The following is an 18,882-nucleotide window of genomic DNA, read 5'->3' on the forward strand; positions in this document are numbered from 1 at the left end:
ATGTAGCACCTAGAACGGCTCGGCCATCCTTGCCGGCGCATATCTATAGCTCTCGGGAATTCCAAAAGGGAATGGTTAAAGATCTAAATATCATGTCTAGTCCAATAAACAGCTTTAGTGTTAAGAAGACATAAATGGCGGTATTGCCAAATCTTTTTCTGGTAAAAAAATTTTAGGTTGCCTTGGTAGAGCTGTAGTTGTGAAATGTCTTATGTGACCACGCCCACCTCCGAAGGTATAAGAGTTGTACCAGTCTACCTTGGTATTATTACAGGAAAGTCCACAAGCTTTTACGGTCATTTATGGGGAGTAATTCAGGCAATGTGAAATTTATACATGAAGCCATTTTTGTAGATAAGAACTAGACCCTCTACATTCTACGAAGGTATGGAAACCCCATCCAGACGTAAATACTTCAAAGAGATTTTTGTTCAGAGCTTCTTAGAAAGCGGTCATACAGATATTAATATCCAATGTACCGTTATCCTTTGCGCTAACATCACGAGGAAAAAGTTCACAACGGAGCTGCCCGGACCGCAGCTCGTGCTCGTGCGGTAGCGTTCTCGCTTCCAACGCCCGGGTTCCCGGGTTCGATTCCCGACGGGGTCAACGATTTTCTATGCCTCGTGGTGACTGGGTGTTGTGTGATGTCCTTAGGTTAGTTAGGTTTAAGTAGTTCTCGGGGACTGAGGACCATAGATGTTAAGTCCCATAGTGCTCAGAGCAATTTCAACACATTTTTGGAGATCGCCGAAGTCCATTTAACTTCAGTTGACATGTAGAACGTGCAATATATTACTTGCACGAGCTTCACCAAGGAAGTCCTTAAATTGTGTAAGTGTAGGCCAGATATAGGTACTAACCAGCAGTCCCCCCGAGGTAGTTAGCAAAGTATGTTTGACATTACTGCCATTGGTAGTCTTTATTAGGAGCATAGCTGGGAGGCGTTTCGTACATCCATATATACATTTCCGTTGGTTCCCCTAAAAACGCTCATGCGGAAGCTGAAAGAATTGCTTTTTTAAGATCAAGGACGCTGTTCGTTTTTAAACTTGTTCGCGATGACCAAGCGCTCTCTTCTCATTGTCATGCTTCCACATCGGTCCCATTACATACATTTCCAGCAGTTTAGTGTTTAGAACTACAGAGCAATCCTACTTTACCCTTTCTCTACGTATTTACCGTAATTTCAAAGCTGTACAATGCTTGAAAATGTTGTTGTACCACTAACTGCAATTACGTTATGAAGCCACATTCGATGCAGTGAAGAACAAAATGATCATTCCTGACTATTACGAATACCTTGCACGTGAGTACTCCACAAAAACATAATTTACATGCTAATCAACTCGGAAGTGGCGCAACATAGTGCATTTTTCCTTTTCCTTAACAAGCCGTCTGGTAGAATTTTGCACAGAGCATAACTTAATCATAGCAAACACTTGGTTCAAGAATCATGAAAGAAGGTTGTTCTCATGGGAGAATCCTGGCGATACTAGGAGGTATCAGATAGATTATATAATGGTAAGACAGAGACTTAGGAACCAGGTTTTAAATTGTAAGTCATTTCCAGGGGCAAATGTGGACTCTGACCACAATCTGTTGGTTATGAACAGTAGACTAAAACTGAAGAAACTGCAAAAAGGTGCGAATTTAAGGAGATGGGACCTGGGTAAACTGAAAGAACCAGAGGTTGTACAGAGTTTCAGGGAGAGCATAAGGGACCAATTAACAGGAATGGGAGAAAGAAATACAGTAGAAGAAGAATGGGTAGCTCTGAGGGATGAAGTAGTGAAGGCAGCAGAGGATCAAGTAGGTAAAAAGACGAGGGCTAGTAGAAATCCTTGGGGAACAGAAGATATTATGAATTTAATTGATGAAAGGAGAAAATATAAAAAGGCAGTAAATGAATCAGGCAAAAAGAAATACAAACGTCTAAAAATGAGATCGACAGGAAGTGCAAAATGGCTAAGCAGGGATGGCTAGAGGACAAATGTAAGGATGTAGAGGCTTATCGGACTAGGGGTAAGATACATACTGCCTATAGGAAAATTAAAGGGACCTTTGGAGAAAAGAGAGCCACTTGTATGAGTATCAAGAGCTCAGATGGAAACCCAGTTCTATGAAAAGAAGGGAAAGCAGAAAGATTGAAGTAGTATATAGCGGGTCTATACAAGGGCTATGTACTTGAGGACAATATTATGGAAATGGAAGAGGATGTAGATGAAGATGAAATGGGCGATACGATACTGTGTGAAGAGTTTGACAGAGCACTGAAAGACCTGTGTCGAAACAAGGCCCCGGGATTAGACAACATTCCATTAGACTATTGACGGCCTTGGGAGAGCCAGTCCTGACAAAAGTCTACCATCCGGTGAGCAAGAGGTGTGAGACAGGCGAAATATCATCAGACTTCAAGAAGAATATAATAATTCCAATCCCAAAAAAAGCAGGTGTTGACAGATGTGAAAATTACCGAACTATCAGTTTAAAAAGTCACAGCTGCAAAATACTAATGCGAATTCTTTACAGACAAATGGAAAAACTAGTAGAAGCTGACCTCGGGGACGATCAGTTTGGATTTCGTAGAAACGTTGGGACACGTGAGGCAATACTGACCCTACGACTTATCTTAGAAGGTAGATTAAGGAAAGGCTAACCTATGTTTCTAGCATTCGTTAGAGAAAGCTTTTGACAATGTTGACTGGAATACTCTTTTTCAAATTTTGATGGTGACAGGCGTCAAATGCAGGGAGCGAAAGGCTGTTTACAATTTGTATAGAAACCAGATGGCAGTTATAAGAGTCGAATGGCATCAAAGATAAGCAGTGGTCAGGTAGGGAGTGAGACAGGGTTGTAGCCTATCCCCAGTGTTATTCAATCTGCATATTGAGCAAGCAGTAAACGAAACAAAAGAAAAGTTCGGAGTAGGTATTAAAATCCATGGAGAAGAAATAAAAACACAGAGGTTCGCTGACGACATTGTATTTCTGCCAGAGACAGCAAAGGACTTGGAAGAGCAATTGAACGGAATGGACAGTGTCTTGAAAGTAGGATGCAAGATGAACATCAACAAAAGCAAATCGAGGATAATTAAGTGTCGTCGAATTAAATAGGGTGATGCTGAGGGAATTTGATTAGGAAATTAGACGCTTAAAGTAGTAAAGGAGTTTTGCTATTTGGGGAGCAAACTAACTGATGATGGTCGAAGTAGAGAGGATACAAAATGTAGACTAGCAATGGCAAGGAAAGCGTTTCTGAAGAAGAGAAATTTGTGACATTGAGTACAGATTTAAGTGTCAGGAACTCGTTTCTGAAAGTATGTGTATGGAATGGAAGTGAAACATGGACGATAAATAGTTTGGACACGAAGAGAACAGAAGCTTTCGAAATGTGGTGCTACAGAACAATGCTGAAGATTAGAAGTGTCGATCACATAACTAATTAGGAGGTATTCAATAGAATTGTGGAGAGAGGAGTTTGTGGCACAACTTGACAAGAAGAAGGGACCGGTTGGTAGGACATGTTCTGAGGCATCAAGGGATCACCCGTTTAGTATTGGAGTTCAGCGTGGGGGGTAAACATCGTGGACGGAGACCAAGAGATGAATACACTAAGCAGATTCAGAAGAATGTATGTTGCAGTAAGTACTGGAAGATGAGGAAGCTTGCACAGGATAGATTAGCATGGAGAGCTGCATCAAACAAGTCTTAGGACTGAAGACCACAACAACAGCAAAGCCTCCCACGCGATTTCTGTTTGTATGTTCAGACTAATCACTGACGCTACCGAGGGGATTTTAATGCAGCTTCTACTAATACACAGAATGATTCACGAGGACGTTTTTTTCCTATAATTTATCACTTCTACGCCAGACAAGTTATCCAGTCGTAGGTACTTAATGAAACCCATGCGAAACAGAGGGGATCACCAATTGTGTATAATATTTTTGTTCCTTATACATTGGTATGAATATTTATCACCACATTCATCAAGCTACACTTTAAAAGAATGTAATAAATTTGGCAATTTTTCTCAAATTTTTGAAGAGCAAATACTGGCAAACTGTTCATGGCCGTTGTTTCCCCTCTGGAATAGTCTTGAGTCTAATCCAGCCAACATCAATGTTCAGCAAGATTCATTGGTCACAGTGCTACAACTCAGTACCATTCCACTGTACGAAGGCACGTAACTTAAAGGAAATTAACTTCGTCATGCACTCTCACTAACGCAATGGACCACCTAGAAACAGATTTCTTCCAAGGTTGCTAACGACAGTAGAACTCTCACTGACGCAATGGACCATCTAGAATTCGCTTCTCTGATAGTTGCTAATGATAGTTGCTTTCTAGTCACCAGCATGGCCTGTTGACTTAGATAGAAAATGACATACGGCTGTGTGCCTGAATCTCTTGTTATGTCCTTTCTGCTCTCCTTGGACACTACGCCCGACATACTGTGAAAGACACGCATGATTGACTCGTTTCTCGGAGTATGATTTTAAGCAGTTACTGTTAATTTTGACCATGACCAGTACATAGTTGTGAGGTGCGCTGTTCAGTACATATAGCCTAAGTGCTTCAACTGTTTCTATAAAAATTATAGTTTATCAATCATTTTATGCAAAACAGGTGACTGAATATGGTCGATGACCATTTACGTTGTGAGCTAGCCATCCAAACAGGTAAAGCAGGTTCAGCCACGTTACGCTTGGGAACAATTAGCATGTTGTTCCGCCTTAACTTTGGCATAGCTTTAAATATCCAATGCTGTTTCCTTCTTTCGCATTGGGATCAATTGTAATTACACTACATTCCTGTTATTAGTGTTTCTAAAGGGAAGAGAGGTTTACTGTAAGAGAAAGAGTATGCGAATACTACCATTCTCTACTTACCAGAGGCTGAATTCCGTTGGCTAGCAGTTCGTTGATAAGGTTGTTGTAGTAGTCGATACCAGCCTGGTTGATGACGTCGAGGTCCCCGTTAGGCAACACCCGTGGCCAGGATATGGAAAATCGATACACGTCCGCCTGAACAACAACGAAGTATTAATGGTTGCAACGAAATGTCTGTGGACTGACAGCTAATATTTCATTATTAAATCATGTATTAACGCTGAATCCGTTGAATAAAACATAACTGAAACTGTAAACATCCAGATAACACATTATAATAGAAGAACAAACAATGTGCCTGAGGATGGTGACAAATGAATAATATTTTTGAGCTTTGTGAATTAAACCAATATGATTGAGAAAATTTAACATTAAACCTCATTGCCTTTTAGTAATCCAAGAGAATGTTTAATGAAATGACCCTGAAAGTTATTTACCATCCTGAAAATCTATTAGAATCATGAACAGAGATTTAGAAATACGCAGTGATACAAACGAAGAATGCGATAGGGAAGCTTGTGTAACACATAACAATGCTACCTCATAATTTCTACATGGATGATTGGATTCGATAGTGGAGACCGAAAATTAAGGACTAAACATACCGCTTACGTAGTACTATATTACTATAAACACTCATTTCTCTGTACAAACTGACGACGAATTTTTACAAAGAACCGGCAGTTACATAACCGAAACTGATTTAATGAAATGTAGTCACTGGAAACAGACTTTCAAAAACGTGTATGCATTGAATTTATTAAAGTATAATATCTCTAACGTAAATTTGCAGTTGGGTTTTGGAACATATACTGTATTCGAAAATTATGAAGTACCTCGAAGAAAACGATTTATTAACACCTGGTCAGCACGGTTTCAGAGAATATCGTTCTTCTGAAACACAACTAGCTCTTTATACTCATTAAGTAGTAAGTACTATCGACAGGGGATGTCAAATTGTTTCCATATTTTTGGGTTTCCAGAAGGCTTTTGACACCGTTCCTCACAAGCGCGTTCTAACCACACTGCGTGCCTACGGAGTATCGCCTCAATTGTGCGACTGATTTTCTGTCAGAAAGATAACAATTCCTAGTAATAGACTGAAAGTCATCGAATAAAACAGAAGTAACATCCGGCATTCCCCAAGGAAGATTTATAGGCCCAGTATTGCTTCTGATCTATATTAACGGCATACAATCTGAGTAGCCGTCTTAGATTGTTTGCAGATGATGCTGTCATATACCGTCCTGTAAAGTCATCAGATGATCAAAACAACTTTAAAAATGATTTAGATAAGATATCTGTATGGTGTGAGAAGTGGCAATTGACCCTGAATAAGAAAAAGTGTGAAGTTATTCACATGAAAACTAAAAGAAATCAGCTAAATTTCGATTACGCGATAAGCCACACAAATCTCAAGGCTGTAAATTCAACTAAATACTTAGGGATTACAATTACAAATAACCTAATTTGGAACGATCACATAGATAATACTGTGGGTAGAGCAAACCAAAGACTGGACTGCGATTCATTTGCAGAAAGTGCAACAGGTCTACTAAAGAGACTGCTTACACCATGCTTGACCGCCCTATTCTGGAGTATTGGTGTGCGGTGTGCGATCCGCATCAGGTGGGACTGACGGGTGATGTCGAAAAAGTACAAAGAAGGGCAGCTCGTTTTGTCTTATCACTAAATAGGGGAGAGAGTTCCATAGAAATGATAGGTGAATTGTAGTGGCAATCATTAAAACAAAGGCGCTTTTCGTTGCGAAGGGATCTTCCCATGAAGTTTCAGTCACCAGTTTTCTCCTCCGATTGCCAAAACGTTCTGTTGGCAGCCACCTACATAGGGAAAAATGATCATGACGATGAAATAAGAGAAATCGGGGCTCGCACTGAAAAAGTTAAATGCTCGTTTTTCTCGCGTGCCGTTCGACAGTAGAATGGTAGAAAGACAGCACTTCAGCAGAATAATCACGAAGATTTGTATGTACATACCTCCCCGTATGAACGTCTAGTTGGAATTCGTTTCAAATCGAAGCATAATTTTTTTCAGTTTCTGCCGCTAGAGCTCCTGCGGCGCACAAAATTCACAATGAAAGTACATAGGCGCTGTCGACAATAAGGAACGCGTAGACTGCGCATGACCTTCCGATTTCCGCAGTAACGCAATAATACCAAAGTACTCGAGAAGCACACATCGCACACGTACACTCATGAGCCAGAACATTATGACCATCGACCTACTAGCGGTAAAGGGCCGAACAGGTGATAGCAGCTTCACCTGACGGTGAATGACTGCTTATCAGACACACACTCGAATCACGTACTATCACAGAGTGTGAGGTCCGCATGCAGAATGGCCCGCATCTCGTGGTCGTGCGGTAGCGTTCTCGCTTCCCGCGCCCGGGTTCCCGGGTTCGATTCCCGCCGGGGTCAGGGATTTTCTCTGCCTCGTGATGGCTGGGTGTTGTGTGTTATCCTTAGGTTAGTTAGGTTTAAGAAGTTCTAAGTTCTAGGGGACTGATGACCATAGATGTTAAGTCCCATACGGCTCAGAGCCATTTGAACCATTTGAACGTATGCAGAATGGAGAAAGGCGAGTGAACTGAGTTTCATCGAGTGCAGATTGTGATGTCCCGGAGGCTCGGCACGAGCATTTCGGAATCTGCACGACTTGTCGAGTGCTCGAGGAATTCTGTGGTGAGGGTCTTCAACACATGGCGAAACAAACGTGAAACAACGTCGAGACGTCATGGGGTTTGGCAGCCACCTTTAAATAGAGGTGTCCGATGTCGTAGGCTAGGCAGACTTGTAAAACTGGATAGGCGGAGAATTGTGGCGGAACTAACATCAGACTTTAATGCGTGGCCGAGTGTAAGTGTGCTTGAACAGATCCCTGAACAGACAGTGCACCGAACACTAACAATGGGCCTCCGCAGTCGACGAATCATGGATGAGCGATTGTTAACTCCACGACATCGGCAACTACGACTGAAATGGGCAAGTGATCATCAGCACTGGACTTTGGGGCAGTGGCAGAACGTTGCATCGTTTGATGAATCCCGATACTTTCTTCATCACGCCGATGGGAAGGCGCGAATCCGTTATGTTGCAGGTCAACAGTTTCTTGAAACCTGTACTGCAGAACTCAGACAAGCTGGCGGCGGCTCCATTATGCTCTGGAGAACATTCATGTTGGCACCTATGGGTCCAATGGAGCTCGTGCAAGTCACCATGACGACCAAGACATATGGTACACTGGTTGCAAACCACATACGCCCCTTCATGGAGTTCATATTTCTAAACGGCAGTGGCATTTTTCAACAAGATAATGGGACATGTCACAAGGCCAGGAGCGAGATGCAGTGATTCGAGGAACACAGTGGCGAGTTCCAGTGGATGTGCTGGCCCTCCAGCTCGCCAGGTGCCAACTACCTCCAGTGACCTACCAAGGTCCCACTGCTTACATGCCACAGCGCGTCGCTGCTGTTTTCCGTGTCAGAGGTGGATCTACAAGCTATTAGATAGATGGGCACAATTTTCTGGATGATTAGTGTGTGTTTACCACTGTATATCACGACACCACGTGCATACCTATGAGAGTTTCGGAAGAAAGGGAATGTGGCACACTAGTTACAGCGCTAGCCTGTATATGTGACGAGCGGGGTTCGGATTCACTTTTCATCCTAATTTTCCATAGTTTGCCTCAGACGATAATTGCAAGTTTATAATTCCTTACGCGTCGTATACGTTTAGTATTTTATTTCCATGAATATTGACGTCGTAATGTATTGCGAATACATAGCAAGAAGCATCCTCTATTGTATGATTATATGATAGCAGAACAAACACTGTTAGCAGTAACTTCTGTAAAATATCTGGGAGTATGCGTAAGCAACGATTTGAAGTGGAATGACCAGACAAAATTAATTGTTGCTAAGGCGGGTGCCAGATTGAGATTCATTGGGAGAGTCGTTAGAAAATGTATTCCATCAGCAAAGGAGGTGGCTTACAAAACACTCGTTCGATCTATACATGAGTATTACTCATCTGTGTGGGATCCGTGCCATGTCGGGTTGACAGAGGAGATAAAGAAGATCCAAAGAAGAGCGGCGCGTTTCGTCACAAGGTTATTTGGTAAGCGTGATAGCGTTGCGGTGATGTTTAGCAAACTCAAGTAGCAGGCTCTGCAAGCAAGGCGTTCTGCATCGCGGTGTAGCAAGCCGTCCAATTTTTGAGAGCGTGTGTTTCTGAATGAGGTATCGAATATATTGCTTCCCTCTACTTATAGCTCCCGAGGGGATCACGAATGTAAGCCGGCCGCAGTGGCAGTGCGGTTCTAGGCGCTGCACTTTGGAACCGCGTGACCGCTACGGTCGCCGGTTCGAATCCAGCCTCGGGCATGGATGTGCGTGATGTCCTTAGGATAGTTAGGTGTAAGTAGTTCTACGTTCTAGGGGACCTCAGAAGTTGAGTCCCATAGTGTCCCATAGTGCTCAGAGCCATTTGAACCATTTTATCACGCATGTAAAATCAGAGAGATTCGAGTGCGCACGGAAACTTTCCGGCAGTCGTTCTTCCAGCGAACCATACGCGACTAGAACAGGAAAGGGTGGTAATGACAAAAAAAAATTGGTTCAAATGATTCTGAGCACTATGGGACTTAACATCGTAGGTCATCAGTCCCATAGAACTTAGAACTACTTAAACCTAACTAACCTAAGGACAGCACACACATCCATGCCCATGGCAGGATTCGAACCTGCAACCGTAGCAGTCCCACGGTTCCCGACTGCACCGCCTAGAACCGCACGACCACCGCGGCCGGTGAGGTAATGACAGTGCCACGTAAAGTGCCCTACTCCACACACCGTTGTGTGGCTTGTGGAGTATAAATGAAGCTGTAGAGGTAGATGTAGATGACAACCCTCCTTACATTGGTTTTTGTTTTAAGGAAATTCTTTTATTTTAGTTCTACTTTGTCTGCTACAGTGAAAATGCGGTAACTACTTCTCGAATGAACCTAGTATTTTATTTGTTTAGACTAACTGCTTGTTATCTTCCCCTCAGAAAGCTACATGAATCTGCAAGAAATATCATTCCTGATTATAGATTTTCTTACGCATGGTTTTAATAATTTTGTAGGTATTTCAGGTTCACCATTAAGTTCGCCCATAGCTGTTTACACAAAGCAAATTATATCAGAAAATGACCAAGTGCACCTTTTTTAAAAGCGTAGCTTCCATGATATACTGGGTACAGAGCTCATAATGGGTAAGTATGTCACCAGTTTTTTTTTTTTTTTAATCGCTGCAAAAGGAGAAGTTAGCATGCTTTCCAATGGAAATTGTACTTACGTTGAGCGCCTTCAGCATCTGAACATCTTCCTTGTACTTATGGTAAGAATCGCAGGCAACGTCCCCGTTCTGTTCTACAACGACTAGCGGACGGTTGTGGAATAAGTGGTCCTGGATGCTCTCTCCCTTGCCTGTAAATGCGCGCAAGAACTTCACAATAAATAACACACCTATTAATTATTGTCATGGAAATATGTTATTGCCTTGGTCTTGGATAAGAACCATAAGCAGTATATTGAACTTTGCCTGATGAATACAGTTCACACTTTTGAACCCACCATCTTCGTTCCATCCTCCTTCGATCTGATATGCGGATGTTGCCGCTCCAAACATGAAGTCATCCGGGAATCGATTAGAGGCTGTCTGTGCGGAAACAACGGCTAACACGGCCGTAAAGGTGATCAGCAACGTCATCGTTGGAAATCTCCAGTGGCTTTGAATGAGCAGCTGCAGGGTGTGCGTATAAATAGTGTAATTGGGATAAAATGTCAGAGGTTGTTTGTATATCTGAAAATAGATAATATCAGACAATTTTCTTTTATCGTTCGTTAATCAGCGTATTTCTTTAGGGTTTGCCTGTGTTCTTAGCGATATTATCGGAGTGGTACTGAAGTAACATGTTGAGCTGTGGATCACATAGCGATATCAGCAGAGGCTTTCTTATCAGGTCCACTTATTTAACTCTTGTGGGAATCATGCAGGAATCAGATCATTAGCAACGCTGATTCTGGGAAACAGGAAGTTTGCCAACCATTACCTGGAAATAAATGACTGATAGCTTAGCTAAATAATAATTCCACCTTAAAGAGGCAACAACTGGCTATACACTTCAAAAAAATTCTACAACTCAACAAAATTCTATAAACAGATAGCTTCCTAAACGATAAAGGGTCGTTATATTTCATAAATTGGGTACCTGTTCAGTAATATTTTAATTCCAACACCTTCCCCCAAACAAATTTTAATCCACACATTCTATATAAGTGGATGTATGAGGGGTAGTCAAATGAAAACCAATCACCAACCACAAGAGTGAGATGGAATGCACTCAAAAGCTATCACTGTACATGTTAAGACATTGAGTCCACTGGGAGACTAAACGATCAATCCCTGTTTAATAGGAAGCGTTTGGCCGCAGATGTATTCCCCTCAACCAGTATTTCTCTTCCTCGTTCACATTACAACGACATCCAAGCGATAACACTGTGAAATAACCGGTCTGCATGGGTGTTACTGCAGTGTTTCCAAACCAAACCGCTGAAGCGTAGCCGTCGCCCAGTTGACAGCATGGGGTGGGCGTAATGATGCAACAGGATGTATTCCTGGGCGTTTGGACTTCAAGGCGTGTCATAGTTTCTGCAGAGTGTCTTCACAGTATTGCACATTCATTGTGATTTCACGCTCGTCTAGATAGCCCTTACATTCCATAACATCTGTCCTCACACTGCCACCTGAACGAAGGCCGCCCTTCAGTAGTTTGACTGGGAATCACTGCAGCATCCTTCACCATGCAATGTTCACATCTTTGGAAACGTGAAGAAATATATACGTGACCGTCGGTTTTAGATGGAAATATGCAAGCGTGGGTGCGGATGTAGAACTGTCAGCAGACAAACATCTTATAGGAATCCGGAATTGATGGCCTCTTCTCCCAGTGGGATGAATGTCGTAAGACGTGTAGTGATTACTTTTGAATGGAATCATCCCAAGGGCACGTTGTGATGGGTGTTCGATTTTCATTTGACTGCCTATCGTACGTACTTGTAAGTGTGTATGCGTTTATGTTTGTATGTTCCACGTCTCTTCCTAACTGTCAGGCACCAACTACTGCAGAGTAATAAATAGATATCGATCATGTTTCAGGAGATGTGACTTCATAAACAATGAAATGCTTAAAGAAGTGTTGCGTCATGCATGACGTTTACATTTATTATTCATTTAGCACTAGTTCTATTCGGAAAACATTTTACAGACAGTATCTGCATATGCCGTTAAATGCACCAGCAAAATTATATCGGGGTGGTTCACGGGAAGACTTTATAATCTCCCTGACATACGAAAAAACTTGTGCATTGAGCGTGGCCTTTAAATTTATTACTTATTTTCTACTAACTCTGTTCAGAACATATCTTGCAGACAGTATTCACATATTCCGTGCCTACACAAATACATCATTATATGACACATAGTTGAAAAGATATAACGTCATAAATGCTGAAATGAATGAAAAAATGCCGCATCGTGGATGAAATTTTAATCCATTTATTCTTTATTGCTAAGACATTGAGCGATGGTACCAGAAGTCTAATGCTGCTGTGTACATGACTTTGTAATTAGCAGCCCATACAAGCAAACCTATTTTGTCTTTACCTGTGGTAAAGCTTTGCCGTGGGTAAATGCGGCTCTGTTTAAAAAGATGAGCTCGGTGTAGTCATAGGGTCAAGCCTCAGACGTCTGCCTTCATCCCCCAAGCTAATTCGTTGCAAATAGTAACCTGGTAGCTGTGACACTGCAGTCAAGTACTTTATGTATCGGATAGCATTGCGAGTTAATGTAATTCACAGAAATACAAAACGGAAGATTACTGAATACCTTGATAACAAGGGTTCTTTTCTAACGTTTGTAATCGATGTAGACGAAATGGAATTACGTTGAATAATGTTTATTCATGACAGCACATATCAAATAAACGGGAAGTGCTCCTACGATATTTAGTTAAAATGTAGACAGGAAAAACGCTTATAAAATGCAGGGAAGTTATATTTAGAGCGTTACGTGAATGGTAGCACAATCACCAAACTGAATTGTCATCAAAGATACGTGAAAAGTAAATCAGTTTCTCAATCACATTAGACGAAATACTGACCTGCTCAAAACAGTCCAGAGTTCGGTATGATGATTCACGAAGTACAAAGAAGAGTAACTCATACCCTGTCTATCCTCATTTGTGTAACACAAGCGGGAAAATTTAGAATCCTACACTGGCGGACCTTCAAACACTCGAAAAATCAGTAACATCAGAAGTTAAAGCATGGTAGTGGCCACTCACTGTCAAGAGTCAATCACCTACATGATCAAATACCACTCATTACTACAGGCATGTCTACTCCTTCAGCACACAGCGTAAAAGTGTGGAATGAATCCCTTGAGTACTTCACTGGAAAAAGCCCCAGCCTCCACTTGACTCCGATAGTGTTCCAATACTGCTTGATTTTCCATTGGCTGAAGTCCCATTCCACCAAAAATACACTGTACGTAACTTCTGCATACATGATTTGACCCAAATGGACCACTTACTAGGCTGAACTAATGTATTACAAGAATATTTAAAGAAAGAAATGTTATAAACATTCCATCACACTCAGACTATTCACAATAAATATTAATTTAGGTTTGTTCGTAAATAGATAAACAGTTTTCTTGAGTAAGTGTGCTCACAATAAATGGCAGCAAAGTGTCGTTAAGTATTGTTTAAACAATTATTTAGACCTGCTTTTCGGATGAGTCTTTTGGCACTGTTTTAGAAAAGTGTTTTCAGGTAACACATGTGACTGACTGCGCCCACAATTACCATTATTTTGCTTTATCAGTTGTAACTAATATTTAGTAAAGTTGCTGGAAAAATAGTAAAGGAAATACACGAGTATACGAGGTATGAAGTATCAATGCTTATTCATTTGATGCGTAATTGTGGAGGATATGATGTTCTAACAACATTTGCAGAATGAAATATATAAGAAACATAATAAGTCAAGAAATCAAATAGATACAGATCTGTAACTTTTGAGAGATGATAAAAATAGGGCAATGCTATTATCTGAAATATCGTATACTGGAAAAGGATGAAGCTTTTGAAGGTTGTGAATTCAGAGATTAATTGTGATACTGTTTATTCGTTGTGAAATATTAACTTCCATAATTTTGAATATACTGAAAATATTGTTGTTGCATTGGATGTGAGTTATTTTTTCTGAGGTCACCAATGTATTTGGATTTCCATTAATACTTGACGGTGAATTATTATCGAATTTCAAAGAGCTCCAACTTAGCCACCTTAAGATTGTGCGATGCTCCGCCATTTCTTGGAGTATTGTCTGTCCTCTTGAACGGCCTAAAGTCGTCAAAATTCCCCACAGTGGGATTTTACCCATATCCGGCTCTTTGCTCGACTCTTCACCTGGTTGAACAATGCAGGCTAGCCCAGCCGCAGAACTTTGGCTTAGGTGGCGACGCCTCGCCCTGAGGCCCAGGCCCACACAAACAACCTCACCCTACCCCCTGCCAGTTCTGGGCAGCCACATCACTTTCCTACATGCTCATAACGCTACAGGTGTTACGGCTGAGTGAGTATAAGGAAGTCCCCGACATCTGAAATCTCTTTTGGTAGCTTTCGACTGTGAAGTGCAAACGGCTGTAGGTGAACACAGTAGCCATGTATAAAAACTACGAAAATGCGTTGCCGCAGAGATGTTTACAAAATCTCACTGTGTATGTGCGAAGCTGTTGCTGCCAGTGTACGGAAACTGTCAATGACACTGTACTTATACATTTGAGCAATGTGTGTATTTCTATGTACAACTGTTCTATAATTTGAAAGGTATACATGGTAAAGAATTTTTTCGGTATTTCACTACAAACGCAGTTAATTTTTTGTTTTCATTTCTAATAGAAAATTGGCAAAATGAATACCCAGACAATGTTGGTTTTGACAGCCAATATTATAGTTAAGACCTTCACAATAACAAAATTGTTGGATAATGGCAGAAGCTGCAGAAATACACCAGAATTTGTACCACGGCGAGGACTTGAAGCCAGTCGTCATGCGCACTAGGCAGATGTGTTAGCCATTACACCACTGTAGCAGTACAGTTAGAGCAGCTGCACAGAGGACCCTAATCCAGTGCTCTCCCTAACACAAACTTCAGTTCATGCTTCATCCTTTTTTCCTCTTCTTAAATCGTCACGTTTGCTGAGGCTATTCGGTACTGGGTAGCCCCCAGATTTTTACATAATGGGTAAATCCTGCCTCGGCAATACTAACCATGTAATACAGTGAAAATAGGCTGAAGGCGTGAATCGTAATTATTGTTGTGGAGGTCATTGGACCAACGCAGTCTGTGAGGTTCTGTTATCTACACTGCGACGGTAGTGAAATGGATAACACATCTGTTAGAAAGCAGGGGACTTGGGTTAAGTCCCGGCCGCAGGACACATTTTAATTCATTTCCTTAGATTCTGTAATTATCGTACATAAAGCTGAGATTCGTATATGGCAAGGAAAACGTAATTATGTAAGATCTATAGTATTGCTGGATTTACGTATTTACTCCATCCATACACATGGGAGTTTAATTTAGTGTTGGGATACTTAGAAGGCAATGCGTGACATTTCGCATCGTATGGCCATTCTGTAAAATTACCTCTACTGTACGTAGCCTTCACGCAATAAGTACTAAAGTTGTTGCAAGACTGGTAGGCACAGACAAGAAACTCCTTTTGTACGTGGCATTTTGCAGGCTGTTTCAGAATGGTACAGGAAAACCTTAAGATATAAAGTCTCTAAAGAAACTGAGAACACTGTCAGCAAATTTCATCCAAGGACACTACAGAGCATCCTAAATATAGCGAATACCATTTTCATCTCCAATCTCTGAGTTCCTAGTCTTCTTTCTCACGAGATATTTCTAAGCTGTAGAATGTTAATAACATGGCAGGATACGTAAAATGTGGGACATTGTTTACCTAATAACAGACGTCATGAAATGAGTGCATTAGTGGTTAGTTTATAGGTATTGAGCACTTACTGTATTTCTTTTATTTACTTGAACATTAAATGGCATATCAATTAGCGTTCAACTAAATACAGTGCGTCACGAACACATAGGGTAAAAATTACGCTAACAGCAGAGAATCGCAAAGGTTATGAGATACAGAAGCAATGGTAGGAAATAAATACTGCAATTCCAGCGGTTTGAGCTTTTGAATGAGCAACGCAAATGAAGCTGCTGTTTGTGCATCGACATTTTAGTGGCTTCTATGAAGAACAGTACCTGGTAACCACCGGTGGATATCTTCCTCAAGTACTAAGTGACCTCGTTGGTAAATGTATCGTCAGTATAAACTGAGGATGAACAGACTGGTAAGATGTCTGTGTCGTTGTAAAAAAGGCTACAGTGGAATGCATGTTTTAAGACAGGTAGTCGTCGTTTTGAGCAGTTGATTTGGGCTTAAGTTACAGCTGTAGAAGGTACGTTGATTACTTCGACAATAGCTAAATATTCATGACATGTAGCTCTTCATCACAGAGTACTGAGTTTAGAATCCCCCAGCATCTGTCATGGAAGACATGCTTTGTATTAGAATGATATTTTCAGAAATGTATTCGCAGCTACTTACCTCTGTGCATACCTTTAAAAACCTCTAAGTGTTTAAGTATCATTTTGCAACATCCTGTAACAAATTCATCTCCATACAATATTTGCCCTTCAGATGCCACAGGATTTCCATTACCACTTGTAGTATTTTACAACGTGGTTTAAGTTTGTATGACTGTCTAGTCAATCGTTACAAATTTTACTTCTGTGACCATTATGATGATAGTAACAAACTATTACCACATTTGCTTAATGACGTCATAATTATGGCACCGTTCAGCACGAATCTTATACCTGTTTATACCGTCCATAGGGTTTGTTGTAGTCCTGTGCATATCCATCAGGCCCACAGGAATAAACTTCATTCCTGAAGGAAACTTTAGATCTTGTTACACACCCATCGTAAAACGATTTTCTGTTTTCTATTAAAGTACTTGTGTGGTACTTCTATGAGTAAGATCTTTACATATTTCTGGGAAAGTACCGTGTAGATACTTCATATGGAGAAATCATAACAGCATTCTTTCCAACACTCTGTACATGATGGCTGTCGTCCGTTTACAACTGTTAATGCGTTAATAGTTCTTTGTTTTCGGATTTCATTAATACTGAGTGTGTCCCAGAAAAGTTACGACAAAATTAGAGGGGAGGGTGAGAATAGTAACCCGTGTCCGAACCGTCATCTAATGACGCTAGAGGTCGTCGAAGTTACAGGCGTCGGCGCCTACCACTGGCTCATCCCTTCGGCGGCAAACGTGACTTCGTACGCTGACGGCCCGTATGTGAAACGTCTGGCAATGTTATTCCTTATCCAGTATTAGCAAGTGACTGCCACTATCGCCAATGGAGAAAATGTAGCCAGCTTTTGCGTAGACAGTCCTTGTTTCCTAGGGATGTCATGCTGTGTTGCCTTGGTGGATAATGATTTCGGACAAGGGTTCCCATTTGCACATTATTTTTCTCTTTCATGCCGGCCTGAGTGGCCGGGCGGTTCTAGGCGCTTCTGTTTGGAACCCCGCGACCGCTACGGTTGCAGGTTCGAATCGTGCCTCGGGCATGGATGTGTGTGATGTCCTTAGGATAGTTAGGTTTAAATAGTTCTAAGTTCTAGGAGACTGATGACCTCAGATGTTAAGTCCCATTGTGCTCAGAGCCATTTCAACCATTTTTTTCTCTTTCATACCGAAGTAATTGGAGATTTAAGAGGATTCTAGGAGGGAAATAAACTGCAGGTGGAAAAACATGTCCAAAACCGTCACCCATCGTGGCAACAGACCATCGAATTTTTAGAAGGTAACACGTCTCCAAACAGTAGCTAGCTCCATATTCTCCACCAGTGATTGTGGCACTCACTAAGTAACAATCACATTGCGAGACTTTCTTCCTACTGTCCGTCAGCGTACAAAGTCACGCATGCTGTCGAAGGATTGGCTTAGTGGCGGTCGTTGGAGATTGTAGCTTGCCTAGCGTCTAGCGTCGTTGAATGATGTTTCCAATCCGTTAGTGGTCAAAAGTGGATCAACTACAAAACGACGAACATTGGTCACCCAAAACATTATAACCACCTCCTGAATAACATGTTAGTACACCATTGGGGCGGCCGGTGTGGCCGAGCGGTTCTAGGCGCTTCAGTCTGGAGCCGCGTGACCGCTACGGTACTAGGTTGGAATCCTGCCTCGGGCATGGATGAGAGTGACGTCCTTAGGTCAGTTAGGTTTGAGTAGTTCTACATTCTAGGGGACTGATGACCTCATAGTGCTCAGAGCCACACCTTTGGACCATAATAAAGCACCAGTTGTACATCGCGTGGATTCGTCAAGTTTATGACAGGTTTCTGAAAAAATGTGTGGAACCAGACGTCAAAGCACAGGTCACACAATTCCAGCAAAGTATGGGCTGGCTGTTTGTGGGACAGATGCCGCCTGATAGCGACGCAGATATATCTACTGGTTTGAGATCAGGCGATTTTTTTAAATCGAGACACCAATGAGACTTCTCTGTCACGCTCCTCTGACCTCAGTAGCAACATTCTGCTCTTGTAAGAGGGACTGTTATCCTCCTGGAAGATGCCGTCATCGATGGGTAACACATCAAGAATGAAGGGATGTATGATGTCAGTAACGCTGTTCACGTAATACACTCCCGCCATTATGACTTCGATTACTACCATAGGTCACATGTAAGGCTAGACGAACTTTCCTCATCGCATAAGACTGCTCCCATCGTTAGTCGTTTGTCTGGGTGACCATGACCGT

The 18,882-nt window shown here is 41.7% G+C and overlaps 1 protein-coding gene across 1 annotated transcript in view; it reads right to left on the reverse strand.

The window, feature by feature from the left end:
* The window catches only part of LOC126281665 (myrosinase 1-like), a 37,511-nt gene extending 26,820 nt beyond the window's left edge, over positions 1-10,691 (reverse strand). The window contains exons 1-3 of the mRNA XM_049980813.1: positions 10,532-10,691; positions 10,254-10,384; positions 4,895-5,029 (exon numbers count right to left, since the gene is read on the reverse strand). Coding sequence (XP_049836770.1) covers positions 4,895-5,029; positions 10,254-10,384; positions 10,532-10,667 — 402 coding nt within the window. The 5' untranslated portion in view covers positions 10,668-10,691. The remainder of the gene's footprint in view (positions 1-4,894; positions 5,030-10,253; positions 10,385-10,531) is intronic.
* Between the last annotated feature and the right edge of the window lie 8,191 nt (positions 10,692-18,882).

Source organism: Schistocerca gregaria, chromosome 7, assembly GCF_023897955.1.
Source record: "Schistocerca gregaria isolate iqSchGreg1 chromosome 7, iqSchGreg1.2, whole genome shotgun sequence".
NCBI lineage: Eukaryota > Metazoa > Arthropoda > Insecta > Orthoptera > Acrididae > Schistocerca > Schistocerca gregaria.